This window comes from Nomascus leucogenys, unplaced genomic scaffold (genome assembly GCF_006542625.1).
Source record: "Nomascus leucogenys isolate Asia unplaced genomic scaffold, Asia_NLE_v1 001792F_24317_qpd_obj, whole genome shotgun sequence".
Taxonomy (NCBI): Eukaryota; Metazoa; Chordata; class Mammalia; order Primates; family Hylobatidae; genus Nomascus; species Nomascus leucogenys.
Genome location: NW_022096355.1, coordinates 636 through 24,349, shown reverse-complemented (window position 1 = coordinate 24,349; position 23,714 = coordinate 636). Strand labels below are relative to the sequence as shown.

The window sequence follows — 23,714 nt, the reverse complement described above, 5'->3', positions numbered from 1 at the left end:
GGGAAAGGTTTGGCCCAAACCGTGCTGGGGCATGTCCTCTAGGGGTCAGCCTTAACCTCTGTCTCTAGTCTCCCTTCCTTTACCTCCCTACCTCCGGTCCCTGGATCAACCCTTCCTTCACCCTCTTGACACCTCTCTGGTTCTGACCTGCCATGTGGGTCAGAGCCCATCACTTCCCAGGCCTCCCAGTGCTTCCCTGGACAGATTCTGGGATCATTCACTAGTGACTGCCCTGCTAAGATGTCAGCTGTCGGATCCCCCCAACCCCCCAACTCAGCTCTCTTCTGAAGCACTCACTGTGGGCTCCCAGCCATCACTGTCTCCAGGGCAAGGGCTGGAACCTTCACCTGCCTCACCAACATTCTCAGGATTGATTGCCACTGGTGTGCCCCAGAGCTGGGCCAGGGCTTCAGCCATTGGCTCCCCTTCATCAGGTGAGGGTGGAGGGCCATGCCTACCTGGACAGGGATGAGGGTGAGGATTGCAGCAGCTGCACCAGGATAGTGTAGCAGCCCCGTGGTGCTGACACATGCCCTTTTCAGCAACCAGGCTCCTGGTGGCACACAGAAGTGCATCTGGCAGGGCAGTGAGTGCACCATAGTGCTGCCGCCCAAGGCAGTGCTCGTGCCATCCGACAATTTCATCATCACTTTCTACCACCACGTGTCCGGGAGGGATCAGGTCAGCCTGGTGGACCTGTAGTACCTGCCCTGGCGACACGGTGAACAGCAGCTATAGGCCTGGGGCAGGGCCCCTTGGCAAGAACATCCTGGCTGCCTGGGGGCTGGGAGAAAGGCCCTGCAGCCTATGACCCCTGTGGCCCAGTAAGTGTTCTCAGTCCCTGCCAAGTGAGATCCAGGCCTGGGGACAGGCTTGGCCCCTGGGAAGGGAGGGTCCACGTGGTTACTGCAGGGGCCAGAGGAAGTCACTGCTGTCCTGTCCCGCCTGGGGCTTTTCTGGACCAGTCTCCCAGTGAGGTGTCTGGTCTGAGAGGGTCTCGACCATGCCCCTTGTGAATCTTTCAGATCCCCAGTCTTGGGTGTGCTGACTGACACACCCAGACCCATGGGGCTTCAGCCTTACATGGATTCTCTCTGTTCCGGTGAGGCTGGACCCACTCTCTGACTTGCAGAGCACGTCAGCTCTGGCCACTGCATCCTGACCTGGAGACTCAGTCCTGCCTTGGAGTCAATGACCACACTTCTCAGCTATGAGCTGGCCTTCAAGAGGCAGGAAGAGGCCTGGGAGGTAACACTTTGGCTGGCTTCTCTCCTGGGGCCTCTCTCCTGGGAGCAGCAGTCCAGGGCAGACTCCCCACTGTAAATAAGGCGAGGTCAACTTGGAGTGATGAGGAGGGGAGGAACTGGAGCCAGGTGTGTGTGTGCACACACACACACATGCTGACATGGACACGTGTGTGCTTCATGTGTGTGTATGTGAGTAGAGTGTGCTTGTGTCTCTGAGTGTGTGCACATAAGTGTAAGTGTGCATGTGTTTGTGTGTGCACATACAAGTGTGCCCATGTTTGTGTTAGTAAGTGTACATAGGAGTGTGTCTGTGCCTTGTGTTTGTGTGTGAGTGTGCACATAGGCACGCCTATGTGTATGAGTGTGTATGTGAGTGTGTTTCTGTGCACACACTTGTGTATATGAGTGTGCATGCAAGCGTGATGAGTGTGAAAGTGTGCCCGTAGACATGTTTGCCTGTGTGTGCATATGTGTATTTGTGGGCAAATGCAGCTGTATCTGTGTGTGAGTGTGAGTGTGCCTTCTCTCTGTGTGTGCACGTGAACGTGGTGAGTGTGCCTGTGTGAACACAGGTGCGTTCGTGTGTGTGTTATGTGAGCATGTGCATGTGTGTATTCTCAAGGGCTGAGGGACCCAGCCCCACCTTCAGCACCTGCCAACTGTCCCCACCCCCACAGCGGGCCCAGCACAGGGATCACATTGTTGGGGTGACCTGGCTCATACTGGAAGCCTTTGAGCTGGACCCTGGCTTTATCCTTGAGGCCAGGCTGCGTGTCCGGATGGCCACACTGGAGGATGACGTGGCACAGGAAGAGCGTTACACAGGCCAGTGGAGCCAGCCTGTGTGCTTCCAGGCTCCCCAGAGACAAGGTGGGTGTTGCTATGGCTGTTGCACTTCCAGAGTCTGGGCTGGGTGTCCCCCGCACCCTTTCAGCCTCCTGGAAGCCCCTCCCTGAGGCAGCCATGCCCCAGTTGACCCCCTTCCTCGGAAGGTCCGAGGTCTGTAGGGAGGACACAAACACCTGCCAACTCTGGGGCTTCCTGGGAACCCATAGTCAGTGGCTCCCGTTAGCAGTGAGGGTGGCAGGGCTGCACACTAGGGCTGGTGCTACTGCCTGAAGGCTGGACATGACCTCAGTGTCCTTAATGAGGGCTGGGCTGACCCTTGCACACTGCAGTGCTGAGACAGCCCACGGACCTTATGACCCACTGTGTGGCAGATGGGAAGAGTGAGGCCCAGGAGCATGGCTCACACAAGGTCCTTCAGCAGGTGACACAAACCTCCAAGGCCCATCACAAACCTTCCACTTTGGCCCAGGGCACTAAAGGGTGCACTTTTGCCAGGTGGGTTTTGGGGGAGCCTCCTGGCACTGAGGCTGCTCACAGCCCTGGGCCCTTCCTGCCCACGGGCCCTCTGATCCCACCCTGGGGGCGGCCAGGCAACACCTTTGTCGCTGTGTCCATCTTTCTCCTGCTGACTGGCCTGACCTACCTCCTGTTCAAGCTGTCACCCAGGTAGGTAGCTGTGTGTGTGTGTGTGTGTGTGTACGTGTGAGTGGGTAATGGTGTACATGTGTTAGTGTGTGTGTGCAGATGTGTCACTGTGGGCATGTGAGTGTGTGGTGGGTGGGCCGTCAAGGGCCACCCTTGTCTGGTTCCTCCCCTCCCTCTCCACTGCCTGGTCCTGGATGGGGTGGGCTTTTCAAGTCTCTGCTCTGGGCCAGTAGAGAGTTGTCAAGTTGCCAGGGGAGAGAAGGGAAGGGGGATCTGAGGCAGAGGTTGAAGATAAGGGCAGCTTGGTCCCGACCAGACCCAGAGTCACCGAGATCAAGAGCCCGGGGTCCTAGTCTCCTGCCTCTGGAGGAGCTTGGTTTGTTCATTTGTTCACATGTTCTACGAAAGGACAGTTGGGGCATCTGGTGTGCTCAGGATCCTGTTCTCACCCTGGCAGATGCCTTAGAGAACAAGATGGACAAGGGCCCGCCTTAAATAAACCGTCACGCCTCAGGCACCACATGTCAGGTACAAGAGGGGATGCAGGGGCCATGTCAGGCCGCAGATGTGAGGAAGAGGAATGTGGGGAGAGAGGTGTTGGGAGGGGTTAAGCAGGAGGTTGCTTGGCTTCTCCCTTGGAGCAAAGGAAAAGTATGAACTGTGTAACACGCCTAATTTATGTTTTGAGGAATGGATTGCTGGGAAAGGGGACATGGGGACTGCTGGGGGCCAGTGGGGGCCATGGGGTGCCCACAGGAAGATGATTTGGCATGAGCCAGTGAAAGAACTGGAGATAGAGCAAAGCAGAGGGAATTGCAGGGTCTTAGGAGGAGAAATAGAGGGACGTGTGGCTGGATGAGATCTGAGTGGTGACCCCTGAGGTGGGGAAATGGGGCACAGGCCTTGTGGAAAGGTGGCGAGGTCTCTCTGCACCTGTTTGCGTTGGAGCCCAGGTGACATCCTTATGAGAGGGTCAGGGGATCCTTGGCAGCGAAGTCAGGTGCTCAGGGAGACACTGGGTGGGGTGGGAGCCACAGATGTGCTGATGGCAAAGACAGAGTTCCTGGAGGTGCGGCTCCCTCTGTGGGCTGAGGATCTTGCTGGTAAGTCCCCGTTCTGAACCCACCATCGCAGCTCACGCCGTAAAGGACGCGCGCCTCAGTATAAGTCAGTTCTATGCGGCCGTTAGGCAAGGAGGCCCAGTTGGGTCCTGCCCTGAGAGTGGGTTGGGATGTGATGAGATGGGAGAGAGGCAGTGGCAGCGACGAGCTGGGCGGGCCTCCTGCTGATGGAAGGAAGCTCAGCCAGCCTCTGCAGTGACCTCAGGCCACCCTGGGTTCCCCATAGGCCTCCTGACTGGCCTCTCCTGACCTCAGCGTGAAGAGAACCTTCTACTAGAAATGCCGTTCCAGCGGTGTTCTTCCAGCCCCTCTGCGGTGTGCACAATGGGAACTTCCAGGTGTGTGCAGAGACCATGGCAGGGCGTCGGGGGCAGGGGGTGCCCAGAGCTCTGGCCTGCCCGAGATGTTGGCTTTCATGAGGGTTGGCGGCCAGTATGGGAGCCTTGTCAGTGCTTGGAGCCTTTTTTGTATATTCAGTGTATTTCAATTTATACGCTGTGTCTCAAGTCGGGGAAAACTAGCTTTATTCTCCATTACTGATTTCTTTTTGTTCTCATGTCTCCAGTTCCACTGTTGATGGAAAAACGTAAATTTCTCATGACTTATTTCTGTCCCCTCTGGTTTGCAGCTGTCTGCATGCACCATGTGCCTCACCTCCTCCTTCTGCGAAGGTGTCTGTCCTGTGGCCGTGGGGAAGGGTCTGTGGTGTGTGCGCTGCCCTTGGGGCTCTCACTGCCTCTGGGCTCCTGCTCTGCCTGGTCCCCTGGTCCCCTGGTCCCCACAGATCGCATGCTGGCACCACAGCTGTGGAGTGGGCTCTGCAATTCCCCTCTGTGGCCCTGTTGGGCCCCCACAGCCCAGGAAACAGTGAGCAACTTGGGAGTTGCATCAGCCCCTCCCCTCCCTGCTTGGCTGGCGGTTCATGCCCCCTGGGTGGGAGGACGAGGAGAGGAGGGGCTCCAGTGAGTGGTCTCTGGTTTTTTCCCCTCTGACTCCTCACTTTGGGCAAAGGACAAGAAGCAGTGAGAGCCCCTCCCTGGGTTCTGGGCCAAGCTGACCCCTCTTCTCCAGGATCTTTCCCTCCCTGCACCCTGGGGCATCCCTGGCCTGTGTGGCAAGGATGTCCCTTCCACACCGCGGCTCCAACTTGCTATGCAGAAAAATCCTTTTTTCTCTCAATGAGGAGCCTAGTTTTCAAGATTTTTGTCCAAATGTTCAATTTGAACCATAAACCGGGCACCTGGCTCTTGGCAGAGTCTCCCCCTTTCCCCAAGGTGGTAAGGTGTGACCATCAAGAGCCTGGGCAGCTGAGTACAAGGCTGAGCAGGGCACAGATCGTGATTGTCCCCTGGACTGTCATCCTGTTTGCAGGCACCAGCCCTTCCCTAGAGAATCAGGGCACCTGCCAGGGGTTATTTAGACCCTTGGGTGGGGATCTGGTGTCATAGGTTTGTCTCCAGGGAGCAGTGCAGTGACAGAGGGTGTGTTGTGTGTTTAGGGAGCAGTGCAGTGACGGAGGTGTGTTTGTGTGTTGTGCACAGGATGGAGGTTCCTGGTCTCACCAAGGGAACAGTTTCCTTTAGGAGGTGGGGGCCTCCTGTGGCCCCATGGAAGGATCCAGGTCTGCTAGCCTTAGCCCAGTGCTTTGAAAGTCACCAGTCCTGACAGCGACTCGTGTGTGTGTGTGTGGTGTGTGTGTGTGTGTGTGTGTGTGTTTATGTGTGGTGGGAATGCCCAGTCTCTGCAGCTGCTGAAAGGCCTTGAGGCACATGCTGTCAGGAGTTGGCTCTGTCCTGGGCAGATATCACCATCTGTACCTTGGTTCAGGCTACCGTGAGCACCAGGCCTGTGCTGGTGGAGTGGTGAGGAGCCTGAAGGGACTCAGGGTCCCATGATGAGGATGGGCTGGCACATGGAGGAAAGACAGAATGTCCAAAACACAGGTGCTGCTTGGCCTCTGGGTGTGGACCTCAGGAGGGCTTCCTGGAGGAGGTGGGATGCTGGGCTTGCCAGAAAGGAGGCAGCTGCTCCCCGGATGAGTTCTGAACATGCTATCTGAGCCCTTCCCTCCTCCTGCACTCTGTTTCCAGACTTGGATGGGGGCCCACAGGGCTGGTGTGCTGCTGAGCCAGGACTGTGCTGGCACCCGACGAGGAGCCTTGAAGCCCTGCATCCAGGAGGCCACTGCACTGCTCACCTGTGGCCAGCGGGTCCTTGGAAATCTGTGGTCCTGGAGGAGGAGCAGGAAGGCACTGGACCTGAGCTCAGAACATGTGCTGCCAGCAGGGTGTGTGGAGTGGAGGGCACAGCCACTTGCCTATCGGCCACAGGAGGACTGGGCCCCCACGTCCCACCAGGGCACGTTACTCCCTTCCGTCCTCAGCAAGGCTCGGTCCTGGATGTTCTTGGCCCCTGACTTGCCAGATGCATCATGTCCATTTTGGGAAAATGGACTGAAGTCTCCGGAGCCCTTGTCTGGGACTGAACCTCCTGAGAACGGGCCCCAGCAGAGATCGGAGGGCCTGTCTGGATGGAGGCTCAGGGGCAGCTTCAGGGAGGAAGGATCCCTCCGCTCAGTGCCTGTAGGGAGGAACCTCTACCCTCCACATCCTGCCCACAGGTTCCTCCTTCCGCTGTCCCTTTTCTTTCTCCCTGGCCTCTCTGAGAAGAGGTGGGTGGTTTCTCAGCTGTTCCAACATCATCCCCTTAAAGGGCCAGCCTGGGCCCAGTGGACACAGGTAAGGCACCATGACCACCTGCTGTGACCTCTCTGTGCCTTCCTGAGCCACCTTTCTAGAGATTAAAAGGGGCTTCATGCCTGTTCCAAAGTGCTGATGGCTGGGAAGAGGGGCCAGAGGAGGAGTGAGGGGCGAGGTTTGGCCAGTCCTAGGCTTTCTGGGCTCTAGGCACAGCGCGGTGGATGCTCAATGACAGTTTCGGGGACAGCAGGGTGGAGGCTCAGGGACAGTTTCCTGGGAGGCCAGAGCCCTCATTCCTCCTTGTCCTCATCCTCCCACTTGCTCCTGGAAACTGAGAGCTGAGGCTGGAACTCCCAGACAGTCAGTGCTGGAAGTGACCATCCAGCAGTGATGGTGGCCTGTGAAGGGTTCTGCTTCTGTCCTCAGCCTCTCATGGGGTGGGCTTGGGGGAGAGCTGTGGTCTAGAGAGAGTGGTAGATGGAGCAGAACGTGCCTGCATTTGGTTCCTGGGGCTGCCGTAACAAAGTGCCACAAAATGGGTAGCTTAGGACCACAGAGATTTGTTGTCTCAGTTCTGAAGTCCAGAAGTTGGAAATAAAGATGTTGGCAGTGTTCCTGACTATATATTCTTAGGCTCCCATGAAACAGAAGTTGATACAAGACCAAGCAGGTTTCCCAGACAAGGCTTTATTAAGTCTTATGCCCCTAAAGGTTGGGCAGAAGAGAGACATATTAAGTCTTATGCCCTAAAGGTTGGCCAGGAGGAAGGATTCTTGGCTGGCTCCCCAAGGGGAGTGCATTGTGGTGTCTTAAGGAGGGTGACATGCATAATTTATGAGTTAGGTGAGTGTTGTTACACCTACAGGGTGGAGTGAAGGGTGCTCAGATGCAGTAAAGAATTGTGCTAACACATACGTTGCGTGATCAGAAAATAGCAGATAAGCCTATACCTCGGTGGGGACTTTAGTATTATAATGAGGCCACAGGTAAGGATCAGTCTTTCTGGCCTCGTGCACAAGTGGGTGATAGAGTCAACTCCCTTGAGTAGGACTTACAGCCAGATGCTGCTTATCTTAGTTTATTTCAGACAGTTGGCAAGGTGTAGCCAGCGAGTATGGCACCTGGAGGGTGGTGCTGCAAGGTCTGGTGGTCAGTGGGCACGTATGGAACAACACGTTAGTGGGGGTGGGCCGAGTCCCATTTCCACTCTCTCTCAGCAGGGCTATGCTCCCTCTGAAGGCACTAGGGAAGGATCCATTTTGGGCCTGTCTTCAGCTTCTGTTAGTTTCTTGGCTTGTGACAGCAAAACTCCATTTTCTTTTTAAGATGGCGTCTTGGTCTGTCGCCCAGGCTGAAGTGCAGTGGTGTGATCTCAGCTCTCTGCAACCTCTGCCGCCTCGGTTCAAGTGATTCTTCTGCCTCCACCTCCCAAGTAGCGGGGATTACAGGCGCGAGCCACCATGCCCAGCTAATTTTTGTATTTTTAGTAGATACAGGATTTTGCCATGTTGGCCAGGCTGGTCTTAAATTCCTGGCCTCAAGTGATTGCCTGCCTCCCCTTCCCGAAGTGCTGAGATTACAGACATGAGCCACTGCACCCGGGCGTGTCATCTGTATATCTTTTTTGGTGAGGTGTCTATCTTTTAATTGGGTTGTTTTTGTTATTAGAATTTGTTTGTATATTTTGCACACAAGTCTTATTCAGGTTTGTTTTTTAAATATTTTCTCTCAGTCTGTGGCTTGTTTTTTGATTCTCTTAACAGGATATTTCACAGAGTAGTCATTTTAAATTTTAATAAAGTCCACATTATCACTTTTTATTTTATGAACTGGCTTTTGGTATTGTATCTAAAGACTCATCACCAATCCAAAGTCATCTGGATTTTGTTCTATAACTTTTACAATTTTATATTTGAAAATTTAAGTCTACAGACTATCTTGAGTGATTTTTTAGGGGTGAGCTATGAAGTTTGTATCTACGTTCATTTTTTTCCCTATGGTTTCCGATTGTTCTGTCACCATCTGTGGAACAGACTTTGCTTTCCCCATTGAATATTTTTGCCCCATTGAATATTTTTGCCCCTTTGAGAAAAGCAGTTGACTATATTTATTTGGGTCTTTTGGGTTCTGTATTCTATTCTGTTTATCTATTTGTCCATTCCTTCACCAATATCACTCTCTTCATTACTTTAGCTTTGTGGTAAAGCTAACAGTAATGAGTGTACTGCTCCTAAAGAAGGGGTATCTGCATTTATTTATATATTTTTTATTCTTCCCAACCATGATCCAAGGTTTTCTGAATGCGTATTTAGATGTATTGTGTTACATTTATACTTAATAAATTCAATTTTGGGGGTGCTATTATAAATGGTATTTTTTTTAAATTTCAAGTTCAAATTATTCCTATACATTATTGCTGATAGAAAGAAAGGCACTGCATGGTGGCTCATGCATGTAATCCTAGCACTTCGGGAGGCTGAGTTGGGAGGATCACTTGAGCTTGGGAGTTCCAGACCAGCCTGGGCAATATAGTGAGACCCACCCTCCCAGTAAAAAATACAATAAAATAAAATAATTAAAATAAATAAATAAATAAATAAATAAAAGAAAATCAGGTCGGGCTGGGCACGGTGGTTCACACCTGTAATCTCAGTGCTTTGGGAGGCTGAGGTTGGACGATCTCTTGAACCCGGGAGCTGGAAGCTGAACCCGGGAGCTGGAAGCTGAACCCAGGAGCTGTGATTATGCCACTGCCCTCAAGCCTGGGTAACAGAACAAGACCCTGTCTCTTAAAAAGAAAAGAAAGAAAATCAATTTAGTTTTGTCCACTGGCCATCTTTTTCTTTCTTTTTGTTGTTGTTGTTGTTGAGGAGTCTGGCTTTGTTGCCCAGGCTGGAGTGCAGTGGCACAATCTCAGCTCACTGCAACCTCCGCCTCCCGGGTTCAAGCGATTCTCCTGCCTCAGCCTCCAGAGTAGCTGGGATTACAGGCATGCGCCATCGTGCCTACTAATTTTTGTATTTTTAGTAGAGACGAGGGTTCACCACATTGGCCAGGCTGGTCTCGAACTCCTGACCTCAAGTGATCCGCCCGCCTCAGCCTTTCAAAGTGCTGGGATTACAGGCGTGAACTGGCCATCTTCTTTGATGACTATCTCAATGCTTTCCCGTCAAGGCACGGGATGGTGGTCTCCAGTTCAGTTGAAATTTCCAAAATCTCGGCCTTGAAAAATCCACACGCTGATTTTCAAAGATTCTCCAGAGCTGCCGCGAGGCGGCGCCCGGCCCTGCCAAACCCGGAGGGCTGCGCGCGAACCGTGTCCGATCCGCACGGCGGCGTCCTGGGGCGTCCACTGTGAGGACAGAGCTTCCTCTCAGCACCCACCCAGGAGGGGCCAGGGCTTGGGACACCTGGGGACACCTGGGGCCACGTCCGCTGTGAGGACAGGGAGACGCTCCGGGATACCTGGGGCCGCCGAGGAGAAAGTGAGAGAAAGGCTTCCTGCCCCGGCTGTGAGTGCAGCGGAGCGAGCGCGGCGCATTTCCCGTCTGGCCATTTGTACCCGGACTTCACTTTGTACGAGGGTCCCTTCATGGAGGCTTGGGCGGCTCACCCTCAGCACAGGACAAGATGCCGGTTATGGATGCGATTTTGTTTCTGGGGAGAGACCCTGGTCCCGGGAGAAGAGGAGGAACGTGGAGACGCCGTTGTGCCGTCGGGCGGTCGGGAGGTTGGGGACTGGCAGGGGCCACAGCCTGAGGCCGATGAAACAGACGCCCCCTGATCAGTGCTTGTGTTTTTTTTTTTTTTTGAGACAGAGTTTCGCTTCGGTTTCCCAGGCTGGAGTGCAATGGCGTGATCTTGGCTCACTGCAACCTCCGCCTCCCGGGTTCAAGTGATTCTTCTGCCTCAGCCTCCCGAGTAGCTGGAATTACAGGGACCCGCCACCACGTCCAGCTAATTTTTTCTATTTTTAGTAGAGACGGGTTTCACTATGTTGGCCAGGCTGGTCTTGAACTCCTGACCTCAGGCAATCCACCCGCCTTAGCCTCCCAAAGTGCTGGGATTACAGGCGTGAGCCATCTCGCCTGGCCAGTGCTTGGTGTTTTAAGGCTTGTTAACGTAGTGGAAACAACACAGGAAAATGGAAAAGTAGCACATTTTCATGCTCACAGCACTGCACTCCATTCTGGGCGACAGAGCGAGACCCTTTTTAAGAGTAAAAAGAAAAGAAAGAAAATAAATAGAGTTTTGTCTGCTGGCCATCTTCTTTTTTTCTTCTTTCTTCTTCTTCTTTTTTTTTTTTTTTTGAGACAGAGCCTTGCTCTGTCCCCCAGGCTGGAGTGCAGTGGTGCGATCTTGGCTCACTGCAACCTCCACCTCTCGGGTTTAAGCAATTCTCCTGCCTCAGCCTCCTGAGTAGCTAGGATTACAGGCGCCCACCATCACATCTGGCTAATTTTTGTATTTTTAGTAGGGATGGGGTTTCCTCATGTGGGCCAGGCTGGTCTTGAACTCCTGACCTCAGGTGATCCACCCGTCTCTGCCTCCCAAAGTGCTGGGGTTACAGGTGTGAGCCACCATGCCCAGCGTTTTTTTCGGTTTGTTTTGTTTTGTTTTAAGAGAGAAGGTCTTGCTCTATCACCCAGGCTGGAGTGCAGTGGTGTGATCACAGCTCACTGCAGCCTCAGTCTCCTGGGCTCCAGCAATCCTCTGGCCTCAGCCTCCCAAGTAGTTAGGAGTATAGGCACCAGCCACCATGCACAGCTAATTAAAAAAAAAAAAAAATTTGGCGGGGCGCGGTGGCTCACGCCTGTAATCCCAGGCGTGAATGACTTTGGGAGGCCTTGGTGGGGGGATCACCTGAGGTCAGGAGTTTGAGACCAGCCTGGTCAACATGGCAAAACCTGGTCTCTACTAAAAATACAAAAATTAGCCATGCATGGTGGTGCGTGCCTGTAATCCCAGCTACTTGGGAGGCTGAAGCAGAAGAATTGTTTGAACCCTGGAGGTGAAGGTTGCAGTGAGCCAAGATCGCGCCATTGCACTCCAGCCTGGGCAATAAGAGTGAAACTCCGTCTCAAAAAAAACAAAACAAAAAAACCCACAAAATTTTGGCACAGACAACAGGATCTTTACGTTGCTCAGGTTTGTTTTGAATCTTGGGCTCAAGAGATCCTTACATCTCAGCCTCCCACAGTACTGGGATTACACGCGTGAGCCACTGCACCTAGCCTGGAGTCTCCTCTTAACTTCCTTCTCCCTTCCCCTTACTTTCTTCCTTCTTTCTTTTTATTTATTTTTTTCTTTTTCTTTTTTTTTGACACCGAGTCTCGCTCTGTTGCCAGGCTGGAGTGCAGTGGCGCGATCTCGGCTCACTGCAACCTCCGCCTCCCGGGTTCAAGGGATTTTCCTGCCTCAGCCTCCGGAGTAGCTGGGACTACAGGCGTGTGCCACCACGCCCAGATAATTTTTGTATTTTTAGTAGAGATGGGGTTTTACCATGTTGGCCAGAATGGTCTCGATTTCCTGACCTCAAGTGATCCGCCCGACTCGGCCTCCCAAAGTGCTGGGATTACAGGCGTGAACTGGCCATCTTCTTTGATTGCTATCTCCATGCGTTCCGGTCAAGGCACGGGATGGGGTCTCCAGTTCAGTTGAAATTTCCAAAATCACGGCCTGGAAAAAATCAGACGCTGATTTTCAGAGATTCCCCAGAGCTGCCGCGAGGGGGCGCCCGGCGCTGCCAAACCCGGAGGGCCGCGCGCCAACCGTGTCCGATCCGCACGGCGGCGTCCTGGGGCGTCCACTGTGAGGACGGAGCTTCCTCAGGACCCACCCAGGAGGGGCCGGGACTTGGGACACCTGGGGCTGCGTCCGCTGTGAGGACAGGGAGACGCTGCTGCAGCTCCGGGACACCTGGGGACGCCGATGCGAAGGTGAGGAAAAGGCTTCCTGCCCCCGCTGTGAGTGCAGCGGAGCGAGCGCGGCCGCGTTTCCCGTCGGGTTGTTTGTTCCTGGACTTCACTTCGTGCGAGCGTCCCTTCATGGCGGCTTGGGCGGGTCACCCCCAGCGCAGGACAAGATGCCGGTTACGAATGCGAGTTTGTTTCTGGGGAGAGACCTTGGTACGGGGAGAGACCCTGGTACCGGGAGAGGAGGAGGAACGCGGAGATGCCGTCGGGCGGTCAGGATATTGGGGACTGGCAGGTGCCACAGCCTGAGGTCGAGGAAACAGGCGCCCCTGATCAGTGCTCATTTTTGGTTTTGTTTTATTTTTTTTTTTTGAGACGGACTTTTGCTCTTGTTTCCCAGATTGGAGTGCAATGGCGCGATCTCGGCTCACTGCAACCTCCGCCTCCCGGGTTCAAGCGATTCTCCCGCCTCAGCCTCTCAAGTAGCTGGGATTACAGGCATGCACCAGCACGCCCGGCTAATTTTGTATTTTTAGTAGAGATGGGATTTCTCCATGTTGGCCAGGCTGGTCTCGAACTCCCAACCTCATCAGGTGATCCACCCACCTCGGCCTCCCAAAGTGCTGGGATTACAGGCATGAGCCACCGTGCCTGGTCAGTGCTGCGTGTTTTCGTGCTCATTTGTTAACATAGTGGAAACAACACAGGAAAATGGAAAAGTAGGCACATTATCATGCTCACGCCACTGCACTCAAGCCCTGGGCAACAGAGCGAGACCTTGTCTCAAAAAACAAAAACAAATGAAAACAAAACCAAAAAAACCATTGTGTGCGTCTAATGGAAGTGAACTCATCAACAACAGTTTTTCTTTTGCTGAGAAAGTCTGTTTAATTTGCAGTGTATTTGTAATGGTACATAAAATGACGTCTGTTTTATAAACATTCTCATCCTAAGTTAGTTGAAATGTATTAACTATATCAAGCTTTGACATGATGCCATAAAATTAATTGAAGAAAGTCACTACTCTTTTTTTTTTCCTTGGCTTTGACCATTTTAAATAAAATCAGATTTCGTTAAGGTTACTTGATACTGAGCTGTAAACCCGTATGGCCCTGCGGTGTCTTTTCTTATCTTTTTTTTTTTTTTTGGGATGGAGTCTCGCTCTGTCTCCCAGGCTGGAGTGCAGTGGTGTGATCTCCGCTCGCTGTAACCTCCACCTCCCAGGTTGAAGCAGTGCTCTGTCTCAGCCTCCCCAAGAGCTGAGATTACAGGCGCCTGCCACAACGCCCAGCTAATTTTTTTGTATTTTTAGTAGAGATGGGGTTTCACCAATTCGGCCAGGCTGGTCTTGAACTTCTGACCTCGTGATCCACCCGCCTCGGCCTCCCCAAAGTGCTGGGGATTACAGGTGTGAGCTACTGCGCCCGGCCCTGCAGTATTTTTCTTTTTTTTTTTGAGATGCAGTCTCACTCTGTTGCCCAGGCTAGGGTGTAGTGGCTCGATCTCCGCTCACCGCAACCTCCCCTTCCTGGACTCAAGCGATTCTCCTGCCTCAGCCTCCAAAGTACCTGGGACTACAAGTGTGCTCCATGATGCTCGGGTAATTTTTTGTGTGTTTTTAGTAGAGGCGGGGTTTCACCGTGTTGGCAAGGCTGGTCTCAAACTCCTTACCTCAAGTGATCTGCCCGCCTTGTCCTCCCAAAGTGTTGGGATTGCAGGCGTGAGCCACCACGCCCTGCCCCTGGGGTCCTTTTTTAATGGGGATCTCTAAGGGTCACTCCAAGCTTTTCTATGCTAATCGGTGTATTTAAATTTTCCTTATTTTAGAGTCCATTTTGTTAATGTGTATTTTTACTAGGAAATCACCCATTTTCTCTCGGTTTCCAGTTTGATTCAATAAGTTTCTCCTTTTTTTATTTTTTATTTTTTTGAGACGGGGTTTTGCTCTGTCTCCCATGCTGGAGTGCAGTGGTGCAGTGGAGATCTCGGCTGACTGCAGCCTCCGCCTCCTGTGTTCAAGCAATTCGTCCTCAGCCTGTTGAGTAGCTGGGATTACAGGTCTGCACCACCATGCCCAGCTGATTATTGTATTTTTAGTAGAGACTGGGTTTTGCCATGTTGGCCATGCCGTTCTGAAACTCCTGACCTCAGCTGATCCGCCCGCCTCGGCCTCCCAAAGTACTGTGATTACAGGCATGAGCCACGTACCTGGCCAATAAGTTTCTCTTATTTGACTTCTAATTTATCTCTTTCTAGTTTTCAACAGAATTCTTAATCCTATGTATTTCTGCTATTTGTTTCCATCAATAATATTTTAAAAATATACTTCTTAGTTTATCTTGTTTTCAATTGAGGGAATTGTTATATTAAACAATTTCTTAGACCCAATGACAAGCTTTAATTATTTTAAAATAATTCCTGCTTAACGCAACATCTTTTGCAGGAACCAGCTGTCAGTGCTATTTGTTACTGACCAGAGTTTCTTGGCTCTCCGGTAATGGAAATTGACATGAAGATGAGCAAGTTTCCCAGACAAAGCTTTTATTTAGGTGTTTTGTTTGTCTTGGTTAAATTTATTTCACAAAGCTTTTATTTTTATGTTTTATATTCAACACAAAGGAGGCAGCAGAAGAGAGAATTCTCTGTCTGGCTCCCTGAAGAGTCAGGAGGAGAGTGTTTCTAAGGTCTGGCCTGATTGCCCAGGCTGGAGTGCTCTGGCACCATCTTGGCTCACTGCATCCTCCTGGGCTCAAGCCATCCTCCCACTTCAGCCTCTGGAGTAGCTGGGACTACACGTGTATACAACTGTGCTCAGCTAACTTTTGTATTTTTTTGTAGAGACGAGGTTTTGCCATGTTGCCCAGGCTGGCCTCAGACCCCCCCAAAGTGCTGGGATTACAAGCATGAACCACCATGCCCAGCCCAGTGTGTTCTTATTAAATTTCAGTAATTAGTCATGCCATTTGCCTTTTGTTCAACACTGAGATTTCGTTTTTGTTTCCTAATTATCTCATACATGGACTTTGGTTCCATTAAACTATTATTTCCTTGATCTACAAATTGCGGGTGATTCTTGCAGATTATCTAAGAAATAATTACGTTTTGTTTTTAGAAAAACCATATTATTAACTTTACTTCATCTCAATACATAAATAGATAGATAAATAACTCAGTCTCAGTTTTTTTATAGCAGTGCAGAAACAGACTAATACACTACAATATATTGAGTTCAAAACATTCTAAAGAAAAAAATGTAATCAATTAAAGAGTGGACAAAAATTTAAATGGACATTTATGAAAAGAAGACATACAAATGGCAAACAGGCAAATGAAAAGGTTCTCCACATTACTGATCATCATAGAAATGCAAATCAAACCCAAAGTGAGATATCATTTCACCTCAGTTAAGGTGGCTTTTATCCAGAAGTCAGTCAAAAATAAATGTTGCTAATAGCGAAGATTTGGAAGAAACCTAAATGTCCATCAGCAGATGACTGGATAGAGAAAATGTGGTACATATACACAATGGAGTACTATTCAGCTCTAAGAAAGAATGAGAGTCTGTCATTTGCAGTAACAGAAATGGAACTGAAAGTCTTTATGTTAAGGGAAATAAGTCAGGCACAGAAAGACAAATGTCACATGTTCTTATTTGTGGGTGCTAAAATTTTAAACAATTGATGTCATAGAGATAGAGAGTATAAGGATGGTTACCAGAGGCTGGGAAGGGCAGTGGGGGAACAGGGGGTTAGTGGGGATGCAAAATGGGTGCAAAAAATTGTTAGAAAGAATGAATAAGACAGTATTTGATAGCACAACAGGGTGATTATGGTAAAAAATAATTTAATTATACATTTTATAAAAACTAAAATAGTATAATTGGATTGTTTATAACACAAGCTATCAATGCTTGAGGAGATGCATACCCTGTTTTTTATTATGTATTACTCATTACATGCGTGTGTCAAAGTATGTCATGTACCCCCATAAATATATACACCAACTATGTACCCACAAAAATAAAAATTAAAATTAAAACCAAAGGGAGGAGAGCATAATGAGGCAGATGTGGCTACGGCTTGAACTAGCTTTTCAGGGTTACTTTGGAACGTCCTTATCCAAGAAAAGTGGTTCATTTAGTCAATAGGGGCTTAGAAATTAATTTTTAGTTTATAAGTGGAAAAAAGAATTTTTAATCCTGAGCCATAGCTCTCAGTCAGTCAGTCCCTGCAGGGAACCCTGTTCTTTACTCTGGAGATAAACACTGTTTTTCTTTTTTCCACTGAATAACACCACATTTCAAAATGAGGGGAAACATCTTGAAACTAAGAGGTATGGCCTTATTAAATTTGATTTGGTTTCCATTGTAATTAATTTAATCACATGTGTTCTAGAGTTTGTCTTCAGTCTTCTCCTACTTTAGGCCCATGATCTGTTGAATTTGCTCAGCTCCCTGCTGAAATTCAGCAAGAAATCAGAATTATTTAAAAACCTCATTGTGGCTGGGAGCAGTAGCTCATGCCTGTAATCCCAGCAATTTTGGAGGCCAAGGTGGGCAGATCACTTGTTGTCAGGGGTTTGAGACCAGCCTGGCGAACAGAGTGAAACCCCATCTCTACTAAAGATACAAAAATTAGCTGGGTGTGGTGATTCATGCCTGTAATCCCAGCTACTTGGGAGGCTGAGGCAGGAGAATCACTTGAACCTGGGAGGCAGAGGTTTCAGTGAGCCAAGATCGTGCACTGCACTCCAGCCTGGGCAACAGACCAAGACTCTGTCTCAAAATAATAATAAATAAAAATAAAAATCTCATTGTGTTTCAAACAAAATTTCTTTTGCATATCAACTATGTCAACTTGCATATTAGCTATAATCATTTTGTTTATATCCAATCTTGAGAAATCTTTGAGGACTAATTTCACTCTTTTCTGCCATTTTGGTAAACATACCAAATGCCATCACACAAAATGCACAAAATTCCTGAGAAATACTTTTTCTCCTTGAGGAGTAGACTTGCTGTGTTAGAGGAACTCATGGTTATCAAGCTTCTGGTTTAATAAACATGACTAGAATTCTCTATCTTAATATGAGTAGCTAGGTATTCACAAGGCATCTAGAAGGTTAATATTTATGGTCTGAAAATAGCCACATTTTTTTACTGGCCACAAATTACAAATTACAATTGCAGAATGTTTATGGCCATACAAGACATCTTCCACCAAGCCTGAAAAATGTATAGATGTCCTAGGAGTGCAACATTTTTTCTTAAAGATAATATTAATGAGCTAGCTTAGGTCAACGAGTTAATGGTCACTGTTAAAACCAATAGCCCCGACTTTAGTGAGTACATCTGCACCTTCCAAGTTTAATTATAACTCTTTCTCTTTATGGTTAGAGTGGAGACACTAACAAAAGACGATGGATTCCTGCTCTTGTTTTCTGAGGGTGTCCAACTCTGTAATGGAGTCATTTCTAATAAACTTGCTTCTTTCACTGTGTTCTCTGACTCACCTCAAATTTTTTCCTGCACAAGATCTAAGAATCCTACTTTGTGGTCTATATCAAGACCCTCTTTTCCAGCAACATCTTTCAACAACACCATGAACAAAGACAAGACCCCTACTCCAAGGAAAACAATCCCCATAGAATCAGTCAGCTGGCAAGTGGGCTGCCTTTTAGAGTCGTGAAGCATTCAGGTTGGCAAGAATGATTATCCACTATTACTTAAGTGAGAGGCCCTAGGGTATAATATCAGGGTGAGAGACTCAGCCCAAAGTTAGAGACCTGGGGGTGTCACACTCAGATTAGAGGCCAAGCCCACAGGGTTAGAGGCCCTGGGGAATGCTGAGAAGAATGGATTTGGCTAAACAAGATGTTTGCCACTTTCTCTTTTTGGACTGTCCACCTTGTGCTCTTTATCCCTCACCTGAGTGCTCTGCAGGTTGTTACCTTTCTGCTCACCGCCTCCGTTTTGTAGTGGCCTGGAGGCTGCCCCAGGAAAGAGGCCCCAAACGGTTTAGCTTTTACTGTCCTCAGCGATCCTGTGACTTTTAGCCTTGATGTCTTAGAGCTATTGCTGCTACCACTTTTCTAGTTGGCAAAGCCAATAAACTAACATTAGAACAGCACCTACAGGTTTTTGACCCCATACGAAGGGAAGGTGGTCCTAGAAGCTAAAGGGCACCAGTGGATAATAGGAGAACATTTATGAAAGTGTCAGGCCTTATTGCTGGACACTCCAGACATAACCCTTAAAGCCTGCCAAACCATAAACCCAGCTACTTATCCGCCAGAGTCCACAGGTGCTCTCAGCCTTTCTGGCATATAGGTTGTATTAGTCTGTTCTCATGCTGCTAATAAAGACGTATCTGAGGCTGGGTAATTTGTAAAGAAAAGAGGTTTAATTGACTCTCAGTTGCACATGGTCAGGGAGGCCTCACGCTCATAGCGGAAGGCAGGTGAGGAACAAAGTCACATCTCTTACATGGCAGCAGGCAAAAGAGCTTGTGTAGGGAACTCCCCTTTATAAAACCATCAGCTGTAATCCCAGCACTGTGGGAGTCCAAGGCAGTAGATGACCTGAGGTGAGGAGATCGAGGCCAGCCTGGCCAACATGGTGAAACCCCGTCTACACTAAAAGTACAAAAATTAGACAGGCATGGTGGTGGGCGCCTGTAATCCCAGCTACTCAGGAGGCTGAGACAGGAGAATCGCTTGAACCCAGGAGTCAGAGGTTGCAGTGAGCCAAGATCATGATAATGCCCTCCAGCCTGAGCAACAGAGCAAGAGTCTGTCTCAAAAATAAATAAATAAAGCATCAGATCTCATGAGGCTTATTCACTGTCACGAGAACAGCATGGGAAAGACCCATCCCCTGACTCGATTGCCTCCCACTGGGTCCCTCCCACGATATATGGGAATTAGGGGAGCTACAATTCAAGATAAGATTTGACTGGGGACACAGCCAAAGCATGTCACAGGTTATGAAACAAATGTATTCTAGCAGGCCAGCCTTAGGAGAGATGAGCCCCTTGACCATCCTAAGGAAGAGTGGTTAACAGATGCGAGTTGTTTTATGCATCAGGAAAACAGGAGGGCTAGATATGCTATTATTAGTCAGCACAAGAGAATCAAGGCACAAGCCTTGCTGGCCTCGACCTCAGCTCAAAAAACTGAGTTAATTGAACTTACTAGGCCCTTGCAATTGGGAAAGGATTTAAAAGTTAACATTTACACTGATTCCAAGTATGATTTTTTAGTGCTTCATGCTTATGCTGCAATTTGGAATGGGTAGGGACTCCTGACACCCAAGGGCTTTTCCATACATCATTCAGATTTTGAGCTTGTTAGAATGCTGCTTTGCTGCCAAAAAGTGACTATAATTAATTGCAGAGGACATCAAAAGAGAGACTGACCATGTAAAAGGAAATGCCCTTGTAGATGCCGCAGCCAAGGGTCCTGCACTGAAAGGGCCAATGAAGCTTTTGGGCGTGCTGGTCAGCATACGTAGAACTGGGCCAGAACACTCTGAAGAAGAACAAAAATGGGCCAGGGATTGCATTTCAGTCCAGGGCCCCTCTGGCTGGCTGAATGATGGTAATAAATTACTAATGCCAAGTACCAATCATAGGGATATAATTCAGCACTTTCATGATTCTTTTCACCCTAGAAGGGATTCTTTGTTTCTGTTAATGTCTCATTTGTTTATAGGGGTAAATCTTTTCAAAACAGTAAAACAGGTGACTCAGCACTGTGAGCTCTGTGCCTGACATGACCCAAACAGCCAGCAATTTTCTCCTTCTCCAGTTAAACCTGTCCAAAATTGAGGAACCTATCCAGGTGAGAACTGGCAACTCTAATTTACCCCGATGCCTTTCTGCAGGAGATTCAAATATTTGCTAATGCTTACTGATACCGTCACTGGTTAGATTGAGGCATTCCCCACCCCATCTGAAAAATGTTTACTAGAAGAAATAACTCCTCAGTCTGGGTAATCTAAAAGCATGCAAAGTGACAATGGCCCATGTTCCACAGCAGGCGTAACCCATCACCTATCCTCAGCTTTAAGAATCCAATATCACCTTCACTCTGCTGGAGACCGCAGTCCTCGGGAAAGGTGAAAGGGCTAATCCTACTCTACAGAAGACCCTAGCTAAATCAGAGCCTGACTATCTCTAACACCCGTAGCTTACTGCGGGTTAGAACTGCTCCAAAATAATTAAGTCCCGTTGAGTTACCATATGGAAGGCCTTTCCTAACCACAGATCTCCTAATAGATGAAGGGACGCATCCATTACAAAAATATGTCATCAATCTAGGACAGGAGCAAAGGCACTCTGTGAATATGGAAACAAGAGTCTTCCCCTCCCGCATGGGAGGAAAATTCAGTTTCAGCTCAGCTGGGGATCTAGTCTCACTAAAGACGCGGGAGGAAGTTCTCCAGCTGAGCAGCTTTCCCCAACGTGGAAAGGACCACAGCAAGGACACCTGAGTTCTCCAACAGACTTTCAGCACCAAGGGATTCACAGGTGGGTGCACCTGTGTGGAAGTAAAGCTGTTGCTTATTCTGGGAGCCAGATCCGAGGCTGAGGGAGGTGGGCGCGGGGCTATTTAAGCGTTGGTGGAGGGCGGGCTGGGTCGCTGCGCGTCTGCTCTTCCTTCTCGTGCTTCTGCTGTCTCCCTAAACCCGCCTTGGCCATGAGGGAGATTGTGCTCACGCAGGCCGGGCAGTGCGGGAACCAGATCGGTGCCAAGGTTGGCAGCGGGGGCTCTGAGGGCCCAGCCCGGGCCTGCCGGGTGGCCAGGGAAGATGTTGGCAGTGGCGGGGCGGTGCCCCTGCATTGCGGCCCCTGGGCTCCCTGCCGGGGACGGTGGAACTGGGCGGCTGGCGAGGCGGCCGGGGTGGACCCCAGGGACACGGCGGCCTAGGGATGGGGGTGCGGATGAGGGTGGGGGTGGGAGAGCGGCTGGGGCGCCTCCGTGACTCAGCCCTGGCCCGTCTGGCCCCTCCCGTCTCTGGCAGTTCTGGGAGGTGATCTCCGATGAACATGCCGTCGACTCCGCTGGCACCTGCCACGGGGACAGCCACCTGCAGCTGGAGCGCATCAACGTGTACTACAACGAGGCCAGCGGTGAGACCCCGTCCTTCCCCCACCGCCCTCCTGGGAACGAGGCCCTCCCCTGCTAATGCCCTCCCGCCCCTCAGGTGGCAGGTACGTGCCCCGCGCTGTGCTCGTGGATCTGGAGCCGGGCACCATGGACTCTGTGCGCTCAGGGCCCTTCGGGCAGATCTTCAGGCCGGTCAACTTCATCTTCGGCGAGCTGCGGGGGAGGACTGGGGTCAGGGCAGCTCAGAATCCACGAGTGCCCCAAGGTCATCGCTGTGGGCACTGTGGAGCCAGGGCCCCTGAACACCCTCCAATCCTCCGAGTCAAGTCGCCCCATCTGCTTCTCCTAAACGGGCTTTGGGAGGAAGGCCCGGGTGTCTCCTCAAGGTGAGGAGCTTCTGATGTGAACTCGGAGCAGGGAGCTGAGCTGGGGCGGTGGCTCCTGCCTTCCCTGAAAATGGGCAGGAGCCGCCTGCAGCGAGGTCTGTTAGCCCGTCTCAGGTTTGACTCCTGACTTAATTCCTAACAGGGGAAGCTGCTGTCCTGTAACTCGGGGAGGGGGTTTCATTTGCTCCACCTGCAGGGCGAATGGTGCCTTCACCTCACATGTGACGCTGGCGCTTTCTGCATTATGGTGGTGACCGCTGATGACTGTACGCCTGGCCATCGAGTGACTGGCTGTACTGTCTTACAGGTCAGTGTGGGGCCGGAAACAACTGGGCCAAGGGACACTACACAGAAGGCGCGGAGCTGATGGAGTCAGTGATGGATGTTGTCAGAAAGGAGGCTGAGAGCTGTGACTGCCTGCAGGGTTTCCAGCTGACCCACTCCCTGGGTGGGGGGACTGGGTCTGGGATGGGCACCCTTCTGCTCAGTAAGATCCGGGAGGAGTACCCAGACAGGATCATAAACACATTCAGCATCCTGCCCTCGCCCAAGGTGTCAGACACCGTGGTGGAGCCCTACAACGCCACCCTCTCAGTCCACCAGCTCATAGAAAATGCGGACGAGACCTTCTGCATAGATAATGAAGCGCTATATGACATATGTTCCAGGACCCTAAAACTGCCCACACCCACCTATGGTGACCTGAACCACCTGGTGTCTGCTACCATGAGTGGGGTCACCACGTGCCTGCGCTTCCCCGGCCAGCTGAATGTTGACCTGCGGAAGCTGGCCATGAACATGGTCCCGTTTCCCCGGCTGCATTTCTTCTTGCCTGGCTTTGCCCCACTGACCAGCCGGGGCAGCCAGCAGTACCGGGCCTTGACTGTGGCTGAGCTTACCCAGCAGATGTTTGATGCTAAGAATATGATGGCTGCTTGCGACCCTCGCCATGGTCGCTACCTAACGGCGGCTGCCATTTTCAGGGGTCGCATGCCCATGAGGGAGGTGGATGAACAAATGTTCAACATTCAAGACAAGAACAGCAGCTACTTTGCTGACTGGCTCCCAAACAATGTAAAAACAGCCGTCTGTGACATCCCACCCCGGGGGCTAAAAATGTCGGCCACCTTCATTGGGAATAATACGGCCATCCAGGAACTCTTCAAGCGTGTCTCAGAGCAGTTCACAGCAATGTTCAGGCGCAAGGCCTTTCTCCACTGGTACACGGGTGAGGGCATGGATGAGATGGAATTCACCGAGGCCGAGAGCAACATGAACGACCTGGTGTCTGAATATCAGCAATATCAGGATGCCACGGCCGAGGAGGAGGAGGATGAGGAGTGTGCTGAGGAGGAGGTGGCCTAGAACTCTCCTTTTCTAGGTAAAGGGGGGGAAGCAGTGTGGATTCTTTACTGTGTTGACAGCCATGTGTCACTACGCGCTTGTTCGTTTGTGTCTTCCCATCTCCTCCTGCTGCATTTTTTAAAGCATTTTTATAGTATGCAGTTTTGCCTAATGAAGTATTTTCACAGCATCTGGTTTCCCCTCCAACTTCTTTCCATGGGCCCCTTTGGCTACAGTTGCCAGATGCGCACAGTTGTCCTGCAAGGCTGAAGCTGTCTGGGTTTATCACACGCCCAGGAACAAGCATTCCAGTGGCTCCAGGTGGGGTCGGCATGGGCTGTGGATGTGGCAGGCAGGCTTCACACGAACTTGGGGATGCCCTGGGCCTTGGGCAGCGACG

General features: G+C 50.6%; 1 protein-coding gene and 1 pseudogene across 7 annotated transcripts; both read left to right on the top strand.

Moving 5' to 3' along the window:
• The first annotated feature begins 290 nt into the window (after window positions 1-290).
• On the top strand, window positions 291-9,919 carry LOC115830432 (annotated as a pseudogene).
• Window positions 9,920-21,170: 11,251 nt separating this feature from the next.
• On the top strand, window positions 21,171-23,466 carry LOC100594805 (tubulin beta-8 chain-like). Of its 7 annotated transcripts, none has more exons than XM_030808709.1 (5): window positions 21,174-21,230; window positions 21,499-21,607; window positions 21,682-21,792; window positions 22,278-22,303; window positions 22,376-23,466. In XM_030808709.1, the coding sequence occupies exons 1-5, from the start codon at window positions 21,174-21,176 to the stop codon at window positions 23,333-23,335; spliced, it is 1,263 nt and encodes a 420-aa protein (XP_030664569.1). In that variant the 3' UTR covers window positions 23,336-23,466. The 7 variants fall into 7 exon arrangements, with proteins under 7 accessions (XP_030664575.1, XP_030664569.1, XP_030664574.1 ...); XM_030808714.1 differs by having other exon boundaries at window positions 22,278-22,406; window positions 22,653-23,466; XM_030808715.1 differs by having other exon boundaries at window positions 21,171-21,230; window positions 22,278-23,466.
• Window positions 23,467-23,714: the final 248 nt, after the last annotated feature.

Excerpts from the sequence above, each read along its gene's own strand:
- LOC100594805 (XM_030808715.1), top strand. The coding sequence starts at position 21,174 with ATGAGGGAGATTGTGCTCACGCAGGCCGGGCAGTGCGGGAACCAGATC. Across the intron at positions 21,231-21,498 it reads GGAACCAGATCGGTGCCAAG|TTCTGGGAGGTGATCTCCGA; the intron begins GTTGGCAGCGGG and ends CGTCTCTGGCAG. Across the intron at positions 21,793-22,277 it reads GCCGGTCAACTTCATCTTCG|GTCAGTGTGGGGCCGGAAAC; the intron begins GCGAGCTGCGGG and ends ACTGTCTTACAG.